Source organism: Miniopterus schreibersii (assembly GCF_964146895.1).
Source record: "Miniopterus schreibersii genome assembly, chromosome: 14".
In the NCBI taxonomy this organism is placed as follows: domain Eukaryota; kingdom Metazoa; phylum Chordata; class Mammalia; order Chiroptera; family Miniopteridae; genus Miniopterus; species Miniopterus schreibersii.
In genome coordinates, this window is record NC_138114.1 from 21036724 (window position 1) to 21063669 (window position 26946).

The window sequence follows — 26946 nt, forward strand, 5'->3', positions numbered from 1 at the left end:
AGGATTAAAAAAAAAAAAAAAAAAAAGGTAAACAGAGAGGTTATTAAAGCAGCGATTGAGTTTATTTGCAAATAGCAGAGGAATTGCAATTTGGGACATGCCAACTATAGTGAACCATAGGCAAGTCCAAAGAGACAGAAGGGAGGTCAGCTTTTATTGAGTTCCAGGGGAAAATTGGGGAGGGTTATTTTGAATGAGAGCCCATTGGTGGGGAATGAGATTTGAGGTTGTGGCACTTTCTCCTTGGCAGCAAGCAATTGCTATTGCTGAGGAAAGAAGACGGCCAGCCCTGCCAGGCGTAGCTCAGCAGTTGAGCATCGACCTAGGATCCAGGCGATCAGGGTTCGATTCCCCGTCAGGGCACACGCCTGGGTTGCAGGCTAGCCGATCAATGACTCTCTCATCATTGATGTTTCTCTCTCTCCCTCTCCCTTCCTCTCTCTGAAATCAATAAAGATATATTAAAAAAAAAAAAAAAAGACGGTCAGCTGACCGTTACTGAGACAAACTGGGAGGGGATCTTCTTTCTTCCTATTGATTGTATAAGCTGCTGATGCTGGTTCGGTAAGTTGCAATGAGTGGTGTGAACTATACATGAGAGCTCTCCCTTCATGGCTTCCTGACCATTTTGAATGAGGTCCCCTTTATTTTCTCATTTACTAACATACTCCACTGCAATTCCATTTAAGGGGGAAAAAAGGTGAAATGTCAGGGAGAGAAGTGCTTGTTTACTAAACATAATCAAGTGACTGTTCAAGGAATTTCATTCTGTTTAAAATAAACCTGTTATAGTAATAGAGGACACAAAGTAAAAACTTGGCTTCTTCCTTTACTAACAAATGGCACATTAACCACTTTTCTATGATCATTAAAAATAAATTATTATTAAACAATTAATTTTACATTTTTCAATTGCAGTTTACACTTAATATTACTTTGTACAAGTTTCAGGTGTACAGCATAGTGGTTAGACACTTTACAGTGTTCCCCTGATATTTCCAGTACCCACCTAGCACCATACAGTTATTCCAATATTATTGACTATATTTCCTATGCTGCACTTTACATCCCCATGACTGTTTTGTAACTACCAATCTGTACTTCCCAATCCCTTCACCTTTTCCAACCAGTCTCCCAAGCCCCTGCCCTCTGGCAACCATCAATCTGTTCTCTGTAACTATGAGTCTATTTGTTTTGTTTGTTCGATTGTATTATTCTTTAGGTTCCACATATAAGTGAAATCATATGATATTTGTCTTTCTCTGACTGACTTCACTTAGCATAATACCCTCTAGGTCCATCCATGCTGTTGAAAAGTGAATTATTTTTTAAAAGTAGAAAATACACACTTAGTAAAAATTTGAAAGGTATAAAAGTTAAGTTTACCTCCCATTCATGTACTTGGACCCTCCCAGAAGGCAACTAATTTTATGGGTTTCTTGTGTGTTTTTCCAGAGACATTATTACCATAGTTTAGTCATTTTTTATTTTTTGGCTTCAGATAGGAACCTTCAGTCACAGTCACTCCTTTTTAACAGATCTTTTAATGTGTTTTTTGAGGTTGGTATAACTTTTTAAAAAATATGTTTTTGTCAATTTCAGAGAGAGGTAGAAGGAGAGAAACATCAATGATGAGAGAATCATTGATCAGCTGCCTCCTGCGCGCCCCCCTAGTGGGGATTGAGCCTGCAACCCAGGCATGTGCCCTGACTGGGAATCAAACCGTGACCTCCCGGTTCCTGAGTCCATGCTCAACCACTGAGCCACACTGGCCAGGCCTTTAATATTTCTTTGAGAATATTAGAACTTGAAAAGACCTCACAGGTCATCCAGTCCTTGGCTATTCCAAGTGTGGTCCCTGCATCAACAGGGACTTCACCTGGGTCAGGCTGGGGGTGCTTGTCAGAAATGCATAAATCTCATGCCTGACCCAGACATTCTGAAGCAGAAGTTGCATCTTAACCAGATCACCAGGTGATTCGTGTGCACCTTTGACAGTCGTTACTCTGGTTTGGTATCTTCCTTCATAAATCAAGGAAGTGTGGCTCACCAAGGAACCAGTGGAGGGCTGATACAGGAATCAGGGTTCCTAATGGCATCCTCTGGCCAGATAATCTGTTGCAGCATTTTTACGCATTCTCTTCACTATGGGCTTTGGCGTCAGATACAGCCAAGTTCAAATCCTAGCTTTACCTTACCACTGGCACACAGTAGGACCTCCATAATAGTACTTATACTTCCTGTTGTTGCTCTTGCTTTTTAAATTAATAAACTTTATTTTTTAGAGCAGTTTTAGGTTCACAGCAAAACTGAGCATAAAGTACAGAGTTCCCCTACCCCGGTCCCTGCCCACACATACACTCACCACTATTAGTGTCCCCCACACACTATTATTAAGGACGGGACTACTAGCATTTATTACTGTACTTGATTAAAACTTCAAAGCAATGTTTCAATAGCCTTTAAAGAATCATTTACAAATTCTATTGTGTCTGACTTAACAGAAAGACTGTGTTTAAACATATCCTGCTCTTGCCTCAGAATGCTGGTTTGCTCTGGCAGCCAAGCAGGGATTTTATTAGGCTGTTTGACAAACGGATGGACTGAAACATAGAGGAGGCTCAAGTCCCGGCCGACTCGTTTTCTTTCCACCAGATGTTAGGCTGTCACGTTGCAGTAGGTTCTCGGCGGGCGCGGAGTCAGCGGCCAGGACGGAACGGAGGCCCTTTTGTCGCAGCGCACAGCGACTCCCCAGGACCGAGCGCAGGGCGCGGGGCCTGGGTTGTGGGCATCGCGACGAACGGCTGCAGGCAGCCTCTGGAACTTGGGCTTAGCTCCTTGGGAGCTCGGTTGGGATGATCCGCACAGGAAAGCGGGCCTGCTTTGTTCGCACCACGGAAACCCGGCAGGAGGCTGGCAGGAGGAGCCGGGGCCGGGAGAGCGGCGCGCCGGCGACTCTGAGGGCGCGGAGCCCGTCCGTGTGCCAATTCCTGTCCGCTCGGGCTCCTGGGACTTGAAGGCTCTTTCGTCCCAGCCTCTCTCCTTTTCGCTTCAGCTCAGCTTTACTTGATTCTTTCTTTCCGCTTAAAGACTACTAGAGCTAACGTAACTTAAAAAAAGGAAAGCACTTCCGAAGTGACGTCTCCTGGCGGCCGGAAGTAACTGGAACGTCTCGTGTCGCCCCTTTCGCGTCGCTCCCGCGTTGCCTCCTGGGAGTTGTGGACCTGGGCGGGCGATGCCGCCCCTGGGCGAGCGGAAGGGGCGGGCCTTCCGGTCGGGCGGGTCGTGAGGCGGCGCGTTCGACTCGCCTCGCTTGAGGTACGAAGACCTTTAACTTAAAATTTTTTCTTGGTTTCTGCTACCTATTTCGTACTATTTTTAAAGGTTTTCTTCAACGAAATGTATGTAAGTAAAACAAGTGACATTTGCTATTTTAAAGTACAAAAAGCATAAGGAAATAAAAGTGGCGGGGTGACTACATTGACCTCGGACAATTTACCAAAGGTATAAACCGAAGCCAAAGGCCTCTCTTCTGTACCTGCCCAGCACCCACCCTTAAAAGGAAAACACTTACCTGCTTTTTAAAGGAAAAAAATTAGGTGCAAATGTACATGCTATTAAAAAGTACACAAAAAGATAATGCCATGACAGTGCCTTCAGCCTTCCTTTCGCATTTGATGATCCATTTAGAAGTGCACAAAAAAGGTATCTTACTCTTTTTAAAATGGCTGTATAATAGTTTGTTCCATAAATACCGTAGTTTATTCATCCACTTCCCTCTTCTTCACCCACTGAGGGACATTTTCGTTGTTTCTAATTATTTTTCTGTTGCAAAGAATGTTGCAGTGATAGCCTTGAACATATTTTGGTGTAAATCCTCAGGGTAAATTTGTAGAGACAAAATTGCCCAGGCAATGAGATATATGCTTTGTGAATGTTGATAAATACCACCAAATTGCCAGATTATACCTGCCAACTCACACTCTCCTCCAAGGACGTATGAAAGTGCTTTACGTCGTCATTTCTGCTTTAGCCCTGGGTAGCAGCAAACGGTAGGCATTTTGCTTCTCTGATAGGTGATCAGTTTCTCTTCCTTTGATTAGCAATTTCATAATTATGAATAAGTTTGCACTACTGTAGGCATATTCATTAGACATTACTTTTTCTGAAAGTAGTCATGTTCTTGGCCCAATTTTCTATTGGGTTGTTAATCTTTTTCTTAACTGATTTGTCTGTAAGGAAGTCAGCCTTTTGTCTGTTATGGGAATTGTGAATTTTTTTCTTGTATCTTATTTACTTTCTGATTTTGCTTTTATATTTTTGACCACAGAAATGTGCTTATTTTTTTTCCTTTTTTTAAATTTTTTATCTTGGGCTTGGGAAAAAACAGGGGCTTTTTCATAGTAACCAACCAACTTCCCCAGCTTTCTCGAGTTTCTGATGGCTCTACCCTTAGCCAGTGATCCCTTTTCTAGGTTAGACTAACAGGCCTCTATAATTAAGCACCTCCCCAGGCATCATTCTGACTTCTATGGTGCATGTGCTCACCACTCCCAGCTCCTCCCTGACAATCTGGTACTGGAGGGGGCGGGAGGGGTCATTCTTCCTTGGTGGGGCAATGCTGTGATCCCCTGGAGTGTGAAAAGCTGTAACGTCCTGGTGAAGCAAACAGGCTCCCCAACCCATTAGGCTCAACAATGTCGAATCCCCTTTGCTTTATTTCTTAACATGTAGCTACCTCCGCTAACGCTAACAATGTGAAGGGGAAATAAAGTGTCAGTGGTCATTCATGATGAGGAAAACCAAATTGGTTACCAGTGTTAAAGGGTAGCACTGGTGGTCAGAAAGAACTTAAGTAATGTCAACACAATTCCCGGCTACAGGCTATGATATTTGATGATAGTTTCAACTAAGTCATACCTAAATTATAGTTAAGAGATTTGATATTGCTGCTACTGTAAGTCTGACCCCATCAGCAAATGCCTGCTTTGTTTCGCCAAAAGAAGAACCCTCAACCTAGTACAGAATTCAGTAGGCCAGGCTGGCTTTTTGAAGCAGAGGTGAAGCTGAACAAATCTCATTAACTGCTTTGCGGACATGACAATGACAGCTGACAGGAATAAGCCAGGGTGATATAATCCACTTGGACCTTATCGAAGATCATATTCTGCATCGAAGTCTTGTGTTTGAGGTAACTAAGGTACTCTCTTGGGGGGAGAAAACAATAATAAAAATGTTACCAATTTTCTTGGTCACCAAGAGTAATCAGAGATAAATCAATAAAAATTGCCAGACTCCAAAAGAAAATGTTTAAATGATTTTTAAACTGAATTTTCTCAATATTCTGAATGTGCTCTGTGAAAAATTTTAACTTATCTTTCAACTTTATCTCCTTTTTATCTCACATCTGTGAGAGAGCATATAATGTTAGGGTGAACACAGGAATTTAGGTAACTTTCTTTGAAATTTTGAAATCTGTGAAATAACCCCAAATATCATCGTTATGTATTTATAATACAGGAAATTATTTCTCTCTTTTCCTATTTCTATACCTCTCCTTGTCATAAAAATATTGTTTTCAAGCTCATTATGTCTCCATAAAAGTATAAATCAAGGACAGAGAAAAGCATTAAGTTTGAATTCCATTGCTTTTAGTTGGGAGGTGACCAAAGCCAGTAATGCTATTTGAACACCTTTTCTTTGGCATTCAGAATTGCAGCTTGCTGTTTTCGGGCAATATAACGCTGAAAAACAAGGTTTTAATGATAAAATAGAGGAACAAAGACAAACTACTCTTGTCGGTGTCAGTAGGTAAATAGCATTAACCTGTCTTCATTATTGCTATGCCTGCTGTATTATAGGGTGGGAGGATGTGTAATATCTTTACCGTGATCTAAGAGCTAAACACCATGCAGAAACTTAAAGGCAGAACTATCTTTGATCAACAAAGTGTGCCCATCATTTCAGTCTGAAATTGCCTTCAGAGGGTTTTGACATCTTCCTGTTAAATGTGAAGACCTTTCCCTTTCCCTTATTGTCACCATTTCTCTATGTTGTAAAGTTTGTTTGATTTTAATACTTAGCACAAGCTTTTTCTCAGTCAAGGAAGAAAACTTCTAAAACAAGGAAACAAGATAATTGGTAGATTATGTTTCCTTTTTGAAATCCTCCAAAGAGATAAAGCTTAATCAAAAATGTAAGTAGGATAAGTAGAAAAATGCAACCTACAGTCAGAAGAAAATCTATCATTTTGCTATTAAACCCTCTTTTGAACAGTTACCTTGCTGACCTGTATATTCTTGGTTTCTTTTGGAGATACTACTTTTCCTTTACTTATAAAATCTTGCACATAACCAAATTTGCTAAACTCGACTAATTAAAATTGGCTGCATGCAGAACTGTTAAATGAGGGACATTTGTCTTCGGGTTCTCTCCTATTAGTGTCCCTTCCACGGCATCCAGTGCATACTCTGACTTATCGTATCCCAAAGTGATCAGTGTCTCTTTCCTCACACCCAAGCCCCATCCCTCACCTCTGCGACCACCCGCTACTCAGCCTGTGTTGCCCACGTTAGTCAGTGGACGCATCAGGCACTGAGTTATTAAATTGAAGAATACAGAGTCATCTTAATTTCATATTCAATCTTCAAATGTTATTGATTGTACCCTCTAAATATTTTCTCAGATTTGTCCATTCTACTCCATTACCATATACACTCTCCTAATTAAGATCCCCAGTATCTCTTGTCATGCTCCATCTGTTTTCTACCAAGTAACCAATGACCTGATTAAATAAAATCTGATCATTTCACTCTTCTGTTTAAACTTTTCAGTAGATTCTCACATATTCAGAATAAAAGGCACATTCTCATCTTGCTTACAAGACTCATTGTGATCTGGACACTCCTTATATTTTCATTTCCTTTGTTTCAGATCTCAGTTCTTCTCTGTTGTTTCTAAACCTATTCAGTGACTAAATAGTAGTAGTAGTTAACAAAATTATAAGTATACGTAGCAAATCTGGTCACCTGTGAAGAGTCAATGTAACTTTAGTACATGTTGTATGAAGAGGTTCAGAGATGAAGTTGCACCAGTAGGTTGTGATTAATTCACAGAAACATATAAATAACACACTAAGGAATACGGATGTAATTCTGAAGGAAATGGAAAGTCTTCAAGGTTTTTGAGCCAAGCAGACCCATAACCAGTGCTGTAGTTTAGGAAAATAAAGCTTAGAGCAATAGGTGAAATTAATTGGGTGGAGTGTGCATGACTGGATTAAGAAACCAGTAAGGAAGCCATTGAAATAAATTAGAAGCAAAGTAATGAGAGCTTCCAGTGTGATATGGCTGTGAGAATTAATTTTTATATAGTCATATTTATTAATTTTTTCTTTGGCTTCTGGGGTTATTTGATTATCCATAATTTATTTTGGTATAAGGAAGAATGACTCTAGCTTTATTATTTCTCCAAAATATTAGCCAGTGGTCCCAACATGGTTTTTGTTCCTTTTATAATTAGGTAGAAAACCCCAGTGAACATTAAAAATACACCCTACCAAGAGATTCTGCGGCAGGCTTGAAGGTTAGCTTTGGGGAAAAGAGTAGAAATAAATAAGTGGCATTCCATCTTTTCTCAGAATATATGCTCCTCTTGTATTATTGCTTTTTTCTGAACAGTACCCCAAAAAAGTTGCTAATATTTATTAAAATAAGTAATGAAAACTTTTATAATCAATATACAACTTAAAAAATATAAAAAAGAGAAAAAATTATGAAAATGGTTTTAAAATCTAAGAATGATTGAAGTATAATTCCCAAATTGAGAAAGTATGTGTGCTCAAATATAAGGCAAAGTTTGTCTCAAAATCATTCTTTAGAAAAAAGGTAAATGCTTTATACAGTTTCTCATAGTTCTCAAGTTCATCATTTCCCTTTTACAGAAGACCTACATTAATACCTGTTTTTGCTAACCTAAAAAAAGCAATGAGGATTTTTGCTTTTACGAAAAAAGGTGAAAAGTGAAACTAGTATTTAGCATTTGTTTTGCAGCGAGCAGTTATAGAGGCAGGGCACACCCTGAGTGGTGGGAGTGGCACTGCTTTTACTCTATGTTAGTGTCATTTTAGGTTTCATGTGCTGTTTGGTACAATTTGGTAGGTTACTTTGGGTGTCTGGGAACGCTAAAAAATTTTTCCATATATTGCTTCTAGGAAAGCTGTACTATTGAATAGTGGGGGAAACTTGTACATATTTACATATATATATATATATATATATATATATATATATATATATATATACAGGGTGTCCTTAAAAATGTGTATACGTATATGCATGTAAATTCTTTGGTTGCATAATCCATGGATACACACAATAGTGTGGTAAAGGCCTGGAGCGAGGAGTGGGTGTGGAGTAGAAGGCATCAGTGGGGAAAAAGCGGGACATCTGTAATATTTTCAACAATAAAGATAAATTAAAAAAAAAGAAATTTGAAGATCTAAAAAAAGTATATATATTTTAACAGCTGATTCCTATTACATTTTGAAAATGAAATGTATTTTAATAAACACTGCCTTTATGATTATTCAAAGTGTGTATACATTTTTGGGGGACACCTTGTATATATATATTTACATACATACGTATGTACATGTTTACATGTAAATGCTTAGAATGAATCTGTAGACATAAGACACTGTTACCAGTGGTTTCCTCTAGGGAAGAAAACTGGTGGCTGGAAGACCAATGGTGGAAGGACACTTAACCTTTCTTGCCTACCCTTTGTACCTTTAAAATTTTGAACTATGTGCACGTAGTGACCATTCAAAAAAAGAAAGTAAAAGTGGGCCTAACTCAAATTAATGGTTTAACCGTATGTGTCACTGTTTTCCAGCTTTCTTTCCTCCAAAAGCACACAGCCACCAGATTAATCTTCTTAAAGCTCCACTTTTAACATGTTACTCACATGCTCAAGAAGCTACAATAGTTTCCTGCTGCCTTCATAGGCGAGCTCAGCATCCTCTGCCTGATCAGCAAAGCTCTCTCTCCACATGCTGGCCCAGGTCTCGTCAATGTGCTAATCTTGAAGGCTTTTCTCTCCAACGCACTCTGCCGTCAGGTCATTTTCCTCGCCTTTGCCTCATCTTGCTGTGGACATTTTCATCGTTCTGTGACGGCTTATGTGTGTTGCCCCTTCCTCCTTTCCATTTTTTGAAAGCTTCGATGATTCCTGTTAGATTTTTCATCAAAACCACAGAATTTAGCATTCGATTATGTAATGTGCTGATGTTTCATTCAAATTAATCGTATGTTCTCAACCAAATTAATTTACTCATATGGGAGGTGTGGTGATTAAAGCATATTCCTATTCAAGGAATAAGAGGCAGAGTTCAGCGTTGTTTTCATTGCACTATGACTCCTGTAGCAAGCGTCATCCAGAAGATACAGTTGGACCTTCCAGTTAGACTGGGCAGTGGCCAAGACACCTGTGAGAGGGGAAGCTTGTGATGGCAGGACTCATTTCATTCAGTCAGTAAATTGTTATGTAAAGTTTGACATTTTGCAGCTTTTATCTTCTTGTTTTTTTTTTTAATTGCTTTTTCTTATTACAAGAATAATATATGTTCATCTTAGCAAATGTAGATGAGTAAAAAGAATAAAATATAAATCACCTGAGGCCCCATTATCTAGTGACAACTGATTTATTTTGGTCATATACTTTCTCATATTTTATAAATGTATACACAATGTATGTATACATACAATGTATATTTACAAAACTGGAATCATACCATAGCTACTTTTAAAATTTAAATTTTATATTTTTTACTTTTTAAATTGAGATAAATTTGATATAACTTATACCTAGTAACATGCATAGGTCTCAGTGTTTAGTGAATTTTTACATAGTACCTACTGTTTTCTAACTTTTTACCACCTAACAATGGAGTGTGAACATTTCCTAGGCACTAAATATGTTTCTACATCATTTTCAATGACTATATGGTAAATTGCAGAATGTGAGGAGACGGTGGTTCAGGAAAAAGAGCCTCGAGTTGCATTTTATAAAACATGAGTGAGTGTTCACCAAAATTCTTTTTGTAATTATCTTTTCCTTTTGTTTTCCAGAACATTAAATCATTGTACTGACTGTTCTCAGGATGGAGAATAAAGGAGCAATACTTTTATTTCTGGTCAAGGCTGTCTAGTGTTTGAGGGAATTCACATCACTTTCCTTTTTAATTGTGGTAAAATATACATTGTAACTATTTTAAATGCACAGTTCAGTGGCATTGAGTGCCTTCACATTGTCGTGCAACCATCACCACCATCCATCTTCAGAATTTTTCTCATTTTCCCAAACAGAAACTTCATACCTATTAAACACTAACTCCTCATTTTACCCTTCCCTGCATTTTTCTTTCTGTCTCAATGAAGTTGACTCCTCAAGGTATCTCTTATGAGTAGAATCACATAGAATTTGTCCTTTTGTGTCTGGCTTATTTCACTTAGCATAATGCCTTCCAGGCTCATCCATGTTGTAGCGTATGTCAGAATTTCCTTCCTTCTTAAGGCTGAATAATATTCCATTGTATGTAAGTACCACATTTTGTTTATCTGTTCCTCTGTCGGTGGACATTGGGTTGCTTCTACCTTCTGGTTGTTGTGAATAATGATGTTATGAACATGGGTATGCAAATATCTATTCAAGTCCCTGCATTCAAATCTTTTGGGTATATACCCAGAAGTGGAATTACTGGATAATATAGTAATTCCATGTTTAAATTTCTGAGGAATCACCATCCTGTTTTCCATAGCAGCAATTTTACACCATTTTAAGGCCATTTCCAGTTATTTTAGTAAGGATTTTGTGATACCCAAGTAGGCCTCCAAATACCTCATGGAATGTGAAATTTCTAAAACAAAATTACTTTGTTAAAACATTCCATACAGAACTTTTAGCAAGAGAGGATATATAATAAAGGATTACTAAAAATGGTGCCTCAGTGCTTTATTTCTCTTCAGAAATAAAGCCTTAAAAGAGATGTATATAGGTGGGCTCAGTGAAAAAGTATTTTTTCCCAAGGTAATAATTTATGGGGGCATTTAAAGGGTTAAAGCAGTTGCAGTTTTGTATACCTCACCACTCACCTTCTTCTCTGGATCTTAGACCTGACCTGCATTTCCTAGGGCCACAGTGAGCTGAAACACACATTCCCTGCACCTACTCCAGGCCAGACACACTCCTGAGTCTGGAGAGAGCTAGCCCAGGAGAAATGGCACAGCAAATCCACCCCTATCATCATACAATTCCCTTTCTCACTTTCGTATTTTATTTCACTATTTTATATGGTTTTATTTGTTTGCATGTTTCTTGTTTGCCTCCCTCCATCAGAATGTAAGCTCCCTAAGAATCCAGACTTGTTTAGCATACCTTTCCTACATTCATGCCGGACACAAAATAAGTCCTTAATAAATATTTTTTGAATGAATAGGTTATCAAATGAATGAAATTTGCTTTCCTAGTCTATTGCCATCTACTCAAACTATTTAAAAAATTCTGAAATATTCTGAACGCTCAGAAAACCGCCCTCTATACATATCTAACAAATCCTAAGGTTTTAGCATCTTGCCTCAAATTTTCTTTTGTCACTTAAAAAGAAGGAAAAAGATAAAAATATGTAGGATATGGAGAGATGGCTCACTTGGGGAGTCTGTAAAAATGGGCAGTCTTTGTTTATCCAGAAGAGGAGTGGTTCATTTGCATTGCTTATATAAACTCAAACTACAAATCCCAGGCAGCACTGCAACAGTTCGGTAGCGGTCTATTATTTTTTTCTTCTGTAAACAGCCAATGAAAGGTAGTTTACACAGGTCTTGGATGACATCTGGTGTATTGGCTGTGTCCAGCCTTAAATCTAGTTAGTGCAGTTTGGAATGTGCTGCTGTAAACCAGATTTAAAACAGGCTTTTACTGTTCATTCGCAGCTCATTGCGCCTCTTGTTTCACGAGCAAGAAGAGCTGATTTAGTGATCTAAATGGATGCAATACTGAATTACAAATTGGATGATACTGAAGATTACTACACATTACTGGGATGTGATGAACTGTCTTCGGTAAGACAGTGGATAATGCTGTTCTTTTTCACAACAATACTGCAAGTTTTATTTAAGATTTTAACTTTGAAATTTTAGTCACATTGCCTAAAAACCTAATCTTGTATTATTTTAAAGCACTTCTGGCTCATAGAAAGTTAAGGATTTAAATGTGCGTTTGGGTCTTAACTTGAATAGTGTCCTCTTGCAATTTTACGGATATTTGTGATTGAATATGTGTATTCTGGCACATGGCCATAGATTCTATTTCAAATACATTAAAAATTGATATTTGAAATTTTGTTTTAATTGCTGTTGGCTGTGTTTCATAGCATGCATAAGCTATAGCTTTATTAGAGTAATTTATATTATAATTGAGATGAAATGTAATTTTCTAATAATTAGTGATTTTAAAATGTTTTATTAAAAGTACTTTTATGTGAGCAGCTAAATGATACAAACCAAATAGCATCCTTTTATGTTAATATTTCAAATTGTGTGAGATAAATTACTTCTTAAAAGGGCTGCTTCTGATACAAAATGTGACAGTTCTGTACTTTTTCACTTGACCTATAATGGAATAGTGGCTTAAAGATCCCCATAGACAATTATAAAGGTTGTAAAAGGTTTTTAAATTTTGGAAAACTTGTTTATAATTCAACCTCCCAAGGGTAACACTATTAATGTTCGGTATATTAATCTTCAGTCTTTTTCCTGTACATATTTTCAAAGACATGTTTGGGAGGATATTATATGTACTTGTTGATTCCTGCTTTTTACCCACTGACATTATAATAAGGATTTCTCCATGCTACGAAACATTCTTCATACATATTTTAATGATTGCATGATTTTATTGTGCCACAATTGATTGTTCTCTTAATGTTAAATATTTTATTTATTTCCAGTTTTCAATATTTTAAGTACTGTTGAGATGAATCTGAAATATATTTCAATTATATTATTAAATATATTCATATTATTTTATATTTTATAAATATATATTTAAAATCTATTTTAATACTAAAATATAGCTATTAATATTAAAATATTTTAAAGCAAAATATTTTTCTATTTATTTTTCTTTTATATGGCAGGAGTTTAGTAATAAAATATACTTTGGAGACTAGAATGCCATAGTGGACACAAAGGATTAAAATCTCTATCATCATCACTCTGAGGAGTTTATCTTAGGTACCTTGTAGTTACACACACATACACCCCAGGTTATAATACTCTTTTAGGTGCATATTTCTCCTATAGGATAATATGTTACTCTTGTTTACCTTGGTGGTGATTTTGCTTATAGCAATTGAGAAAGCTTATTACCATTTTTGCCATATGTGTTGTTCACACCTTGGATTCTACTATTGCCAAATAATTTTTGAAGGAACTATTTAAAATCAAAGGAATATAATTGAACTTGATAAGTTTCACAATTGGATTAAAAAATATTATCATGCTAGGTTAAAAAGTAAAGGTTGTTATATCCCCATAATAAATTTTTTGACTGTTTAGTCAGCCTCTTATAGTTATGTTGTCTTTTCAGCTTGCAAAGAAGGAGAATTAATTTTGAATAGACTAGAAAACTGATCCTGTTTATTTATGATGCTTATAACAGTTTAATTTTGTGGTTACCAGTTATAGTCATACTTCTCTGCATATATTGTGGCATATATTGAAAGGAGAATGAAAGCATTGTCTTGACATTCCTTCTGGTTGCGTATTACTGATTCTGTCAATTGCACAGTATGTGTAGATAACAATCATTTATTTAAATGAAATGATTTGGCCCAGCTGGCATGGCTCAGCGGTTGAGAATAGACCTAGGATCCAGGAGATCACAGTTGGGATTCCATTCCTGGTCAGGGCACATGCCCGGGTTTCAGGCTCGATCCCCAGTAGGGGGTGTGCAGGAGGCAGCCGATCAGTGACTCTCTCATCACTGATATTTCTCTCTCTCTCTCTCCCCCTCTTCCTTCCTCTCTCTGAAATCAATAAAGATATGTTTAAAAAGAAAAAAAAAAGAAAAAATGACCTGGCCCTGGCCAGTTTGGCTCAGTGGTTAGAGTGTTGACCTGCGGACTGAAGGGTCCTGGGTTCGATTTCAGCCAGGGACATCGGTTGCAGGCTTGTCCCGGGCCCTGGTTGGGGCACGCATGGGAGGCAACCAGTCTTTGTGTGTCTCTCATATTGACGTTTCTCTCTCCCTTTCTCTCCCTCTCCCTTCCACTCTCTCTGAAAAGCAATGGAAAAAATATCCTCAGGTGAGGATAAAAAAAAAAAAAAAGAAAAGAAATGAAATGATCTGTTGTAATTTTGTCATTTCTTTTTGTATGTATCCTTCCCATTTAAAAATATTTTATGCCATTTTTGAGTATTTAGTGTGACATTTCCTTTACTTGATTTGTGTTGGATGGATTTCCTTTACTTCAAATATTCCTTGATTTGGTGCTCTAAAAAATTGACCATTACTCTTCATATCCCCAAACAATTTAGCAGTTATAATTTCAAAGCCACTTGATATTTTCATTCTTATAACAGTTGAGTTGACACACACACATAATTCTTTTGCTTTAGTATATAGTTCTTACAATTTACAGCTTATGTTAGAAATTAATTAAATGACATATATAAACTATGGGAGGATTTCCATGTTGTTGAGTAGAAAACAACATAACCCCCATTTGAAAAACATTTATGAAAGTTTGAGTCCAAGTCAGTCAACTTTTCCTTCTTATATCAGATTTTACACAAAAGACACATGCTATAAAATCTTCTAAAATCCTTAGTGATGCAGACACCACACAGTAGTGATGTAAGACGTTCTTTCTGGTGTGGATCTAATTTGATTTTTTAATATTTTGTCACCATTTTACAGTAATGATAAGAAGATTTCTTGATTTCAGGATTTCATGGACTTTAATATTGACCATAAACTCATAAAGGGAAACACCTGTTTCTTTTTTCTAGTTCTTTTTCTCATTGACTTCAGACCACCTAGATTTAAATCATACCATTTACTAGCTGTGTGACCTTGGGAAAATCACTTAACTTTTCTGTGCCTTGGTTTTCTAATCTGCAGTTGGGGATAGTAATAGTACATAGGGTTGTTGTGAGGATTAAGTGAGACATGATATAGAAAGTGCTTAGGCCCAGCCGTGCGTGGCTCAGCGGTTGAGCATCGACCTGGGATCCAGGCGATCGGGGTTCGATTCCCGGTCAGGGCACATGCCAGGGTTGCGGGCTTGATCAATGACTCTCTCATCATTGATGTTTCTGTCTCTCTCTCTCCCTCTCCTTTCCTCTCTCTGATATATTTAAAAAAAAAAAGAAAAGAAAGTGCTTAGAACAGTGCCTGTCACATAGTAAATTGTAGTTGTTGTGGTGTGGGTGTTGTTTTGGTCTCACAGTAATACTTGGAACTTAATTTCCAAAATGTATGTTTAATAAGGAAATATGGAGCATGAAGAGAGCACTAAGAAAAATGTTAACCTAGACACTTAATATTTGGGTCTATGACATATGCATACCAATTATGTATACATATACATATGATATGTCTATAATAGTCTGTAAATAAGTACATGAATATACGTATATATTTATATGTATATTTTTATATGTGTTTGAAATCAGACTGCCTGAACTCAAATCCTGGCCACTTACTAGCTGTGTGACCTTGGGAAAATTATGTCTGGTTTTCTAATTTGCAAAATGGGAATAGTAATGATACCCACCTCATAGACTTGTTGAGAGAATTAAAAGAGACGCTGTATGTAAAGTGCTTAGAGTAATACTTGGCACAGAGTAAGTCTCAATACATCTTAGCTATTATTATCATCATTATTACATATGTATATTATATACATATATATGTTACATCATTCCTTTAGAGGTAAAACATGGATTTATACTGCACAAAATGCTTTGTAGGTTACCTTTTCTCATGTGTTATATATTAAATGCATTTTATAAATTATCTCAGATTATTAAAAGTTTTATACTACAAGATGTTTTTTAAAAAAATGTTTTTATTGATTTCAGAGAGAGGAAGGGAAAGGGAGAAAGAGAGAGAAACATCAATTATGAGCGAGTCATTGATTGGCTGCCTCCTGCCCGCCCCCCAGCGGGGAGTGAACCCCACAACCTGGGCATGTTCTTTGACCGGGAATGGAACCATGACCTCCTGGTTCATGGGTCATTGCTCAACCACTGAGCCATGCTGACCAAGCTAAAAGGTGATTTTTTAATTACTGTAAAATATTCCAGCCTATGGCTATATTACAATTAACTTTAACAAATATCTTATGATGGACACATAAGTTTTTGTTTACCTTCTTATTACTAAATTCTTTTCCTACCTCTCATTATCTCCTTAGACAAATTCCTTGAATTGGAATTGTTGGATCAAAGAGTATGAAAAAAAATTATATCCCAATTGCTTTCCAAGAAATTTGCACCAGGAGAGCATGAGAATGTTTAGTTCTTTGCACCTTCACTAACACTGGTCATTATCTTTCCTTGGATGTTTTGCTTTATTTGAGTACAAGTAAAGTTGAATATTTTTGTATGTTTACTGGCCAAGAGGATAGGCAGTTTTCCAGACCATTGAACATAGGATCAGGAAGTCAGGATTCAGTGGACCTGAACATGGAGGGCCTCACCTGCCTGTGGGTTGCACTTGACCCTGGGCACATGGGGTGGGGATGCCAGGAGATTCATAGAATATGTCCAAAACAAAATAACCCACTTTACCAGTTAGTTTAACCAGAACCAGCTCTATATAAGAGATTTATGATGAACTTTATGAGAGTAAAACTGTGAAAAGCAATGAAAGACATATGTGGGCTATTCTTAATTTTTAAAAATATGACACTAGCAAAAATACAGAAAATATAAAGAAGAAACCAGCAATGGCATACTTTAGTGCTACTGAGAATTAACCATTTTGACACATTTGCTTCCAAGGGTTAATACCAGAATGTTTCCTAATGGGATAGGAATAAAAAAATAAAACAACAACAATAAAACCCCAAATTTCTACCTTTGATAGGTATGATTTTACCCACTTATGTTATTAAAATCCCCCAAAATATATAGATAGATATATATGTAAAAAATGTGTCTTGAAGGATTTAACCTGTTATCTTGGGGGAGAAGAGGTAAAGAAGCTTTTACTTTTTATTCTGTGTGTATATGTATATGTATATGTATATGTATATGTATATATATATTTTTTAAAATTCTTGACATGTTCATATATATATTTTTAATATGTCTTTATTGAGTTCAGAGAGAGGAAGGGAGAGGGAGGGGGAGAGGTAGAAACATCAGTGATGAGAGAGTCATTGATCTGCTGCCTCCTGCACGCCCCCCACTGGGGATTGAGCCCGAAACCCAGGCATGTGACCTGACTGGGAATCGAACTGCCGGCCAGGCTTTATTCTGTATTGATAGAAATTTTTTCGAAGAGAGATTGTGAGTAGTCATAAATTACTTGTTAATTATAAAACACTAACCACTAGAATCTTTAGAATGTTTAATATTTTAAAATTGAAAAACAACTTATTTTCTTTGTATATAAGCAGGTTATGGTGACTGATGGTTAAAGGGAGCACCCAGGAAGAGGAAACAATTGATTACAGTTCTTAACAGGAAGCCTATCTCTTTTATTATTCCAAGGGGTTCTCAGTAGATGCCTAACAAGGGAGAGAATAAAGTTATTAGCCTGGGCTTTATTCATATGCATGTCTAATACAGTCAGACTGATTATAAAAGTGAAGAAATTTTTTATGAGAACTGGTTGATTAAGAGTGACATGGAGCTGATAAACATGTCTGTCCTCCCATGAATCTTATGACAATATTGAGCTGAGCTGCTTGAGAATTCATTTCTCAAACAAGAGGTAATTTGCTTTCATTAATTAGTGGATAGTAAATATAGAACTTAATAATAGGTCCCTGATCCTGAAGAACAAAACAGTGGGAACGATGATTGGATTCCAAGTCCGTCTGCTTAGTTGACAAAAAACTTAGCTCTTTCAGTAACTAGATGAATGACTTTAGACAAATTACTTCACCACTGACATTTAATAATAGTTACTGTTATTGAGCTCTTACTATAGTGCTCTACTTACATTATTCGTGTAATGTAAAGATGAGGAAACCTAGGCACTTAGAAGTTATATAACTTGTCTAAAGTCCCAGGGTAGAACTGGGATTTAAAACGAAGCAATCAGATTCCAGAGCCACATAATCACTGTTGTCTCCTGCTGCTGTCATTACAATTATGATTAATAAAGCCAAGTCTTGATTATTCCTGATGATAATAAGGATGAGATGGGTGAGTGAAATAAAATAAAATCATAGAGGGCCTTCAAATGTAATTCTAGTTTGGGCTGAAGTTTCTGTTTTCCCAGTCAAAATACCTAACCATGCTGTTAATTGGTAGCAAAGTGATCAGGTTTGAATTATGTCCTTTTAAAAAAAATTGTGAAATTCTTAATAAAACTGAAAAGGACCAAAAGGAGGAACTTTATAGTGGATAATTTATAAACTGGATAGTCATCCCTGAATAATGAATGGTGGCTAAGCATCTTTTGAAGAACTTAGATGTGTGAACACATCTTTTATACATTCTTAGGGTAAACCTGTCTGACCTTTTTTGACACTTAAATATATTGAGCTCATAGATGTCTTGGGCCATCATCTAAATACAGTAACAAGTTAAATTGTTATCACAGATCACTATTTGCATAGGGGCTTTTATTGGATACTTTCTGAATTTTGTTTTTGATGAAATTATTTCTTAGAGTAAAATGTCAAAATACAAATATAAAGATCAAAATGAAAAGTTGGGTTGATCATGGCTGTTTTGGGAAGAACTGATGTTCAACTTCTGGACTCTATTTTAAATATTCATTTTTGTTTTAGGTTGAACAAATCCTGGCAGAATTTAAGGTCAGAGCCCTGGAATGTCACCCTGACAAGCATCCTGAAAACTCCAAAGCGGGTAGGTATTTAATAGCTGTTTCTCATGAAAATGAATAGCCTATAGAACTAAAAAGCCACTGAATAGTAACTTAATTTTTTTCTCTCTTATTATTTTTTATTTTTATTTATTTATTTATTTATTTATTTATTTATTTATTTATTTATTTATTTATATCTTTATTGATTTCAGAGAGAGGAAAGGAAGGAGGGAGAGAGAGAGATAGAAACATCAATGATGAGAGAGTCATTGATCGAGCCCACAACCCGGGCATGTGCCCTGACCAGGAATCAAACCCTGATCGCTTGGATCCCAGGTTGATGCTCAACCGCTGAGCCACACCCTGCCAGGCTCTCTTTATTATTTAAAAAAAATATATATCTTTATTGATTTCAGGGAGAGGAAAGGAGAGGGGGAGAGAGAGAGAGAGAGAGAGAGAGAGAGAGAGAAACATCAATATTGGGAGAGTCATTGATCGGCTGCCTTCTGGGAATCAAGCCGCAACCCAGGCATATGCCCTGACCAGGAATTGAACTGAGATCTCCTGTATCCTAGGTCGATGCTCAACTGCTGAGCCACATCCGGCCGGGCTTCTCTCTTGTTCTTAAACTTATTCTTTCATTCAATGCCAAAAAATGTTTTTGTACCATTGGATGGTAGAAGGGGAGGGAAAAGTGTAGGGTCTTTTCTCTAACAGTAGTCATTTAACATGCATTTTTCTTTCTGCTGTAATGTGCTGCCTCATGGTTTCAAATATGCCCAGTTTATGTCTATTTCACCAGCGGAGTGTTAATGTAAGTATGTTTGTAACCAGAAGGTTGTCTTGATGAGAACCTTGCTGTGCTCTCTTCATTTCAGGGACCCGAATATGTCCATGTATGATATATGTCCATATGCATGATAATATATTCATACTTTTGTTTTTTCCTTTATGATAACTTAAATTCCATTATCATAAATTTAGACATAGATGCTTATGTCTATCTTAGCCTGAAAAACTACTAACAAACTAATCATCCTTCCTTAACCCGTCTCCCTCCTGCTGCTCTTCTATCTCCCTCCTTCCCTTTAGAGCCCAACTTTCTGAAAAAGCAGTCCACAGCTGATTTCTCTATGTCGTTGCCACCCAGTTTTTCATTTATCCCAGCCTGACTTCCTCCTCACCTTTCTTGGGAACTGCTCTTGTAATGCTCACCAAGGACTTCTTGGCTGCAAGTCCAATAGTTGCCTTTCTGGCTTTATCTTCCCCGAGCTTGCATCAGAATTTGGCACTGTTGATCGTGCTCTCTTTCTTGAAACACTCTTTTCTTTTAGCAGCCACCTGTGCACTCATGCTTTTCCTCCAGCCTCTTAAGCTGTTCTTTCTGTCTCCTCTGTGGGTCCTTCTCTGCTGCCCTCAGGGTTCCCCCTCAGACTTTCCTCTGGGCTTACTCCCTACTTTCTCTGGAGTCTTGTGTAAGTCTGTGGCTCCAGTCATCAGCTCTTCGTTGATGGTTCCCAAACCTATCCTCAACTTAGTTCTCATTCCTCATTTTCAGACTGTGGTTTTGACCGCTTCTTGGAAATCTCTATTTGAGGACATTTCAAAGTCACCCTGTCAAAAACTGGACTGATTCTCCTCTCACCCTCTCTGAAACCTCATTCATATTTTTATGTTTCCCCATCTCAATAAATGGAACCACCATCCCTTTAGTTGGCCACGCAAAAGCCTTGCCTCCCTCCTCTTCACATCGGGCCGATGCTGGTGATTTGCCTTCTACAACTCTCTCTTCTTCCCTCCATCCTCACAGCCACTACAGTAGCTCACCATCATTTCATGCCTGGATCCTTCCAGCACTCCTTCAGTTGCTTCACACTGGAGATAGTGATCTTTCTTTTTAGTTATGGGAAAAATGAAAGATTTAATATGTATAAAGAATACCCAAACTGCCCTGGTCTGTTTTGCTCAGTGGTTAGAGAGTCAGCCCTCAGACTGAAGGGTCTTGAGTTCAATTCTGGTCAAGGGCACATACCTCGGTTGTAGGCTCCATCCCCAGCCCTGGTTGTGGTGCATATGGGATGTAACCAATCAGTGTGTCTCTCTTACATGGATATTTCTCTTGTTGTCTCTCTCCCTTCCACTTTCTCTGAAAACCAATGGAAAAAATATCCTCAAGTGAGGATTAAAAAAAAAAAAAGAGTACTCAGACAAATGCCCATATAATGTACCACCCAGCTTAAAACTTTACTTATGCACTTAAAGTCTCTTGTGTATTCATATCCTGATTTTATTCTCATGGTAGGAAATATTATCTTAAATTTGATGATTATGTTTGCTATATGTGTATACTATAGTCATGTATATAGTATTTGTATATGTATGTGTATATGCATGATTTTTCTGTAAGGAAAATATTATGATTAAGACCTGTCTATAACTTCACATTGCACAAATGATAAAACTGAAACTCCTCTTCATTAAAAAATGTTGCCCTCCCTGGGACCTGACATGCCAGGGAAGAGGCCCTGAGTTCTTTCTGCACTTAGCACCTGTGATTGTTGGGGCGTGGGTGGTTATGGGCAAGAGTGTGTGTGAGTGCACAGGTGTTAAGGAGCTGTGTGTTGCTCATGTTCTGATTTTGGGGAATTTGACTACACTTGGGGTTGGTCCATATAGTTACTTTTGTCATCATAATTTCACTCCTAACTGTCATATTTTTATCAAATGCATGAATAAATATATAAAGATTGGTACAAAAATGTTTCCCTTATCTTAAAGCTCTTTATTAATCTTTTCTAGAAATCATTGATCCCTTTGATTTGTATAAACAGATCATTTTCCAATATAGGAAGTCATTATTTTTGTTCAATACTTAACTATTACTTTTGATTCCCCCCTCTTCTTATTAAGGCATAATTTGTTTAAGGGACCGTGAACAAATCATAAGTGTAAACTTGATAAATTTGTGTCTGTGTTATAACTGGTTTAACCACTGCCCAGATGAAGATGCAGAACACTCGCAGCACCCAACAGTCCTTTTTCATGTCCTGTTCAGAGTCAGCACCCCCTCCCATTTGTGGATCTCTGTTGTTATTGATTAGTTTTGCCTGTTTTCAAATTTCATATAAATGGGATCATACCATATGTACTCTTTTGTGTGTGGTCTCTTTTGGTTTACATTGTGTCTGTGGTATTGACCCACATTGCACATGTAGCAATAGTTCACTCTTTATCGTTGCTGGGTCTTTAGGTACAAAACCCCTCATGTTGTGCCCTTCCCCCATCTCTCCATTTTCATTTTCTCTCCACCAGCAGGCCTACAAGTCTATGTTTTAGCCACTCAGAACTATTTTGGTTCCATAAGGTGCTCTGCTTTCTACTCTTCAGATCTTAATGCCTGCTGCTTCCTCTGCCTGGAACACCCCCGAAGCCTATGCACCTCCCTGCCCTGCTTTGATTGGCTAGGTCATGCTCCTGCATCAGGTCTCAGCTCAGCCATCACTTCCTTTAGGAAGTCATGTGACCTCCAGGGCACTATATGTCAGGCAGCAAACTGTGTATCAGACCATCCACTTGTTGCCTGTTTGCTTATTAGTCATACTGGAAATTCAGTGAGGCAGGCCTCTTGCTTCCCTTGTTCAGAGTGGTGTGCCCCAGCACCTACCACAGGGACATCCACTTTGTACAAACAGTAATCTCTGTAGTGAGTGAATGAACTGATGAACATTTCTTTAGGAGACATTAATTACTTCTCTGAACTGGAGTTAATATTAAAATAGATGTCCTAGCATAACAGCATAAACATTTGATAAACACTTAAAAACAACTACCAGCCCCAGATTATTCTTTAACTGAATTTTTTTTTTTTCCAATGAAGCATGGCTTTGAGTTTCTCTTTGTCTCTGGCAAACAGTTTCTATTTGGGATATATGATGAACCACTGTGTAATCATTGCCATTTCTAGTTGCCACAGTGATGGAAGTTTTCATGTACCGGCTACCTCAGGCTTCTTGTTCAGAGAAACACTGGACTGTGTAAATATTGCTTAAAGTGAAAAGGGATGCAGTTATCAGTACCTTTCCTTGTCAGTCTTGCAGTTGATAGATGATTAATCCTTTGGGTAGAAATAGTTTTCAAATCTGTCTAAGCATTCATTTTACTCAATTTGGATAAATAAGACTTTGTGAAAATTTAGGTGGGTCTTTATATACTTGGAGAAAGATTAACGTACCTGATAAAAAATATTTTAAAATGTTAAACAAAAATTCACCCAGGTGCTAACTTTTAGCTTGGCAGAAATCCAGAATACACTGGAAAGATTTTGAAACGTATTTCATTAAAGTGAAAGGCTAGACTGCAGAGCAACTGCAGGTAGGAGAAATTAAACTCATATATGTACCTTTTTGGTCCACTAAATGTAGTCTCAACCATTGCCATTGAAATTACTGATTTGTTAGCATGATGGAGTAGTGGATATGAACACAGGCTTGTCTGACTGGATTGCTCCTAGTTCCTACTTCCAAACTAGCTAACCTTGGGCAACTTCTCTGGGCCTCAGCATTCTCATAGGTAAAGTGTCCTACTTGAGGGTAGAGCTCAATGAATGTTGGCAATTATGATTCAGTGGACTTTCTTGTTTTTATGCAAGAAAATATAAATATTTAACAAAATGGGATAGTTTTCTTTTTTGTAAGTAACCATTAGAACTTTCTCGATTTCATTAAAAAAAATTTCTAAATCTAAGGCTTTTGGAAATCCCTTCTCCTCTCCAGGTGTGGGTGCTGGAGGCAGGACTGGTTATGCTGTAGAAATTTTGTCACTGAGCTCAACATATCCTGGCTGCTGTTCTTGCCAGTCCTGTGTGTGCGCGTGACAGTAACTGTTTCAGGTCAATGCTTTTAAAACTTCTCTTCGACCCTGAAGAAAGGGGTCAAAGGTTTTATAAAACAGTGTTTTTGTTATTGATTTGCAGGCTTCAAAGACATAGGGATATTTGAAGAGGGGCCGCTCTTTGTTCCTTGCTGTGTCCCAAAGATATGTCAACATATCTTTGAATGCCTTGATGTTTTCCTACTTCTAAAACTCTTTATTGCCCAGTCGGCGTGGTTCAGTGGTTGAACATCGACCTATGAACCAGGAGGTCACAGTTCTGTTCTTGGTCAGGGTACATGCCTGGGTTGTGGGCTCGATCCCCAGTGGGAGAGGGGGGTTTGCAGGAGGCAGCTGATCGATCAATGACTCTCTCATCATTGATGTTTCTCTCCCTTCCTGTCTCTGAAATTAATTTAAAAAAAATAACACAAAAAAAACTCTTTATTGCTTCTTTCCCTCAGAGTAAAAATAAAACATTGTAATTAATGTTGAAAGTGAAAGTCTGCTCCTATCTCTTTGTCAGAGAACTGCTATTAACAATTGGTATATTTTTCTTCAGACTTTTTTCCAAGCATGTTCTGACATCATATTATTATTATTTCTCAAGTAATTGTAAGTGCTCTGCATTTAAAATGTGGCTATAATATTACAAATTCTGTTGTGAAATATGAATTTAAAAGAACCTATGTGCTTTCAAAGTAAGAGTTAAGTCAGAATGTCTCTTAAAGGTTCCAGTGTCATTTGTTCATATAAGCTTATATTCCCAGAACTGGTGAATGCTTCTCTTGTGTGAGTGATTTGATTAGCTGATATATTAAAGGAGAAATATAAACCCAAACTCATTTTTATTAAGTGTGGGGAAGAGGTTGGGACAAGGAAAAGGCCACCTAACAGGAAAGATAAGGCCTCTTTTGCTTTCTGCTTATCAGTTGTTGTTGAGGGACTGACATCAGAATAATTCCAAGCTGGTTTCTTTTGTCCTGGAAACTAGAGAACAGACTAGCAGTGATGTGCAAAGAGAAGGTGACTCATAGATAAATATGTAAATCTCTACAACCTATTCTAGTAGTGTGTGCATCTGTTGTGATAATTTAATGAACTTTTTATTCCTGTTGGAAAAAGTGACGTCTCATTTATACAGAGAGACATTTACATTGTCATCAGCAACAGGAAGGATTGCTCACTGGAGCCAGATGATATGACAAGATGCTCTTTATTTGTTTCTTTGTTTTCCAGTAGCTTTCAATATCGCTATCTTTAGGTTCTTCCCTTTAATCCATTAATTGCTACTACCTCCAATGGTGATATTGAATAGTTAATGGCCTATTCGGTACCTGTGCTGTCCAACCTGGAACAGAGTCCTGGAGCCGCTCTCTGTGGCAGGCTCCATCTCTGGCTGCTAGGGGAACACTTGAAAAGTGGTGTGTTTGGGGGACTGGGGCTCAGGAAGATCAGTTCTTTACCAGCGGGGGTACAAGAGTATTTCAGTATTTTCACAATTGGTGTGGAGGTACAGTTAGATTGACTGCACATTTGCCCTAAAACCTGTTTTAGAGGATTTTTGCTACTTCCCATGAGGTATTTTTAAGCATTATCAAAATAATTTTAATTATTTTCCGCAATGATACTATTAAAATGTTCCTAATTCATAAAATGTTGTAAGGGTATGTGTGATTTCTTTGATGCTTACAGCTCAGGGAATAGCACTATATGATTATCATTAGGTTCACATTCAAAATGGGAATCATTCACTCATTCATTCTGTGAACAAATACTTTTTGAGCACCTGCTGTGCTGCTCCAGGAATGCAGCAGAAAACAAAAGAGATAAAGTCTCTGTCTTCATGGAGTGTATATTCTGGTAGAGGAGACAGATCACAAACAAATGACTAGATAATGTCAGGGGGTAAGTAACATAAAGAAAAGTAAGGCAAGGGAGATAAAGGAACGGGCCTGAGGAGGTGAGCAGCCATTTTATATATCATGGTCAGAGAAGACCCCATCCGCAGGGCAAGACCGCATTCAACATTCGAGCCAACATCTGAAAGAAGTAGCCTTAGTGCCTGGGGTAAAAGTGTTCTTGGTAGAAAGGACAGAGGACAGCAAGTGCCAAGGCCCTGAGGCTGAATTGATGTAAGGGAACAGCAGGGAAGCTACTATGGCTGTAGCTGGGGGGAGGGTGGGCAAATAGAAGGAAATGAGGCCAGGTAAGGGAGAGGGGAGTGGAGGACAGGCAGAACATGTCAGGCTTACTGGTCATGGTTAAGAATTGTCAGCTTTATTCTAAGAGAAATAGGAAGTCGTTGGGAGTCATTTTGAGCAGAGGAGTGATTATGTGACTTCTTTTTTAAAAGATTACTTTAACTGCTGTGCAGAAAATAGACTGAGGCAAGGCAGGGAGATCAGTTGGGAAGCTGCTATAATAATCGAACCAAGACAGAATCATGGCTTTGACCAGAGCTGTGGCAGTGGAGGTGGTGACAAGAGATCATATCTTGGGTATATTTTAAAGGTAGAGCCAATGAAATTTGCTAATGCATTAGAAGTGTTACATGAGAGAAAGAGAAGAGTCAGGATGACTTCACGTGTACAGAAAACGGATGAAATATTTCCTGACTCTCCACACAGAACCAGTCTTGCCTCTATATTTCTATTTATCACATTGTATTGAAATGACTTGTTTATATGTCTGCTTCCTTTCTAGACTCTGAGCTTCTCAAGGGAACAACATGGATATTGTTGATGAATGATGAAGTTTTTATTATCCCTGGAGGTGGGGGAGAAACTAAGGAACAGAGAGTAACATCCACTGTAGGGAAGTTAGGAAGGCAGTCATATGGAGAGCACCAGCGGGGCAGCCTGGTAGGCTTGGGTTTGAATCGTGGCTCTATCACTTGAAGTTTTGAGACTTCGGGCAAGTTACATTAACCTTCTTCAGCCTTAGATTCTGTAAAATGGGAATGATAGTAATAAGTATATCCATCTCATAAGGTGGTTGTGGGCG

General features: G+C 37.8%; 1 protein-coding gene across 3 annotated transcripts in view; it reads left to right on the forward strand.

Annotated features, from left to right (window-relative positions):
* The first annotated feature begins 3250 nt into the window (after window positions 1-3250).
* The window catches only part of DNAJC12 (DnaJ heat shock protein family (Hsp40) member C12), a 43068-nt gene continuing 19372 nt past the window's right edge, over window positions 3251-26946 (forward strand). Inside the window, exons 1-4 of one of the 3 annotated variants that reach the window (XM_081157995.1) lie at window positions 3264-3318; window positions 10131-10249; window positions 11991-12119; window positions 19034-19112. In XM_081157995.1, coding sequence (XP_081014121.1) covers window positions 12042-12119; window positions 19034-19112 — 157 coding nt within the window. In that variant the 5' untranslated portion in view covers window positions 3264-3318; window positions 10131-10249; window positions 11991-12041. Of the gene's footprint in view, window positions 3406-10130; window positions 10250-11990; window positions 12120-19033; window positions 19113-26946 lie in introns of all 3 variants that reach the window. The other 2 variants (XM_081157993.1, XM_081157994.1) reach the window with 2 other exon arrangements.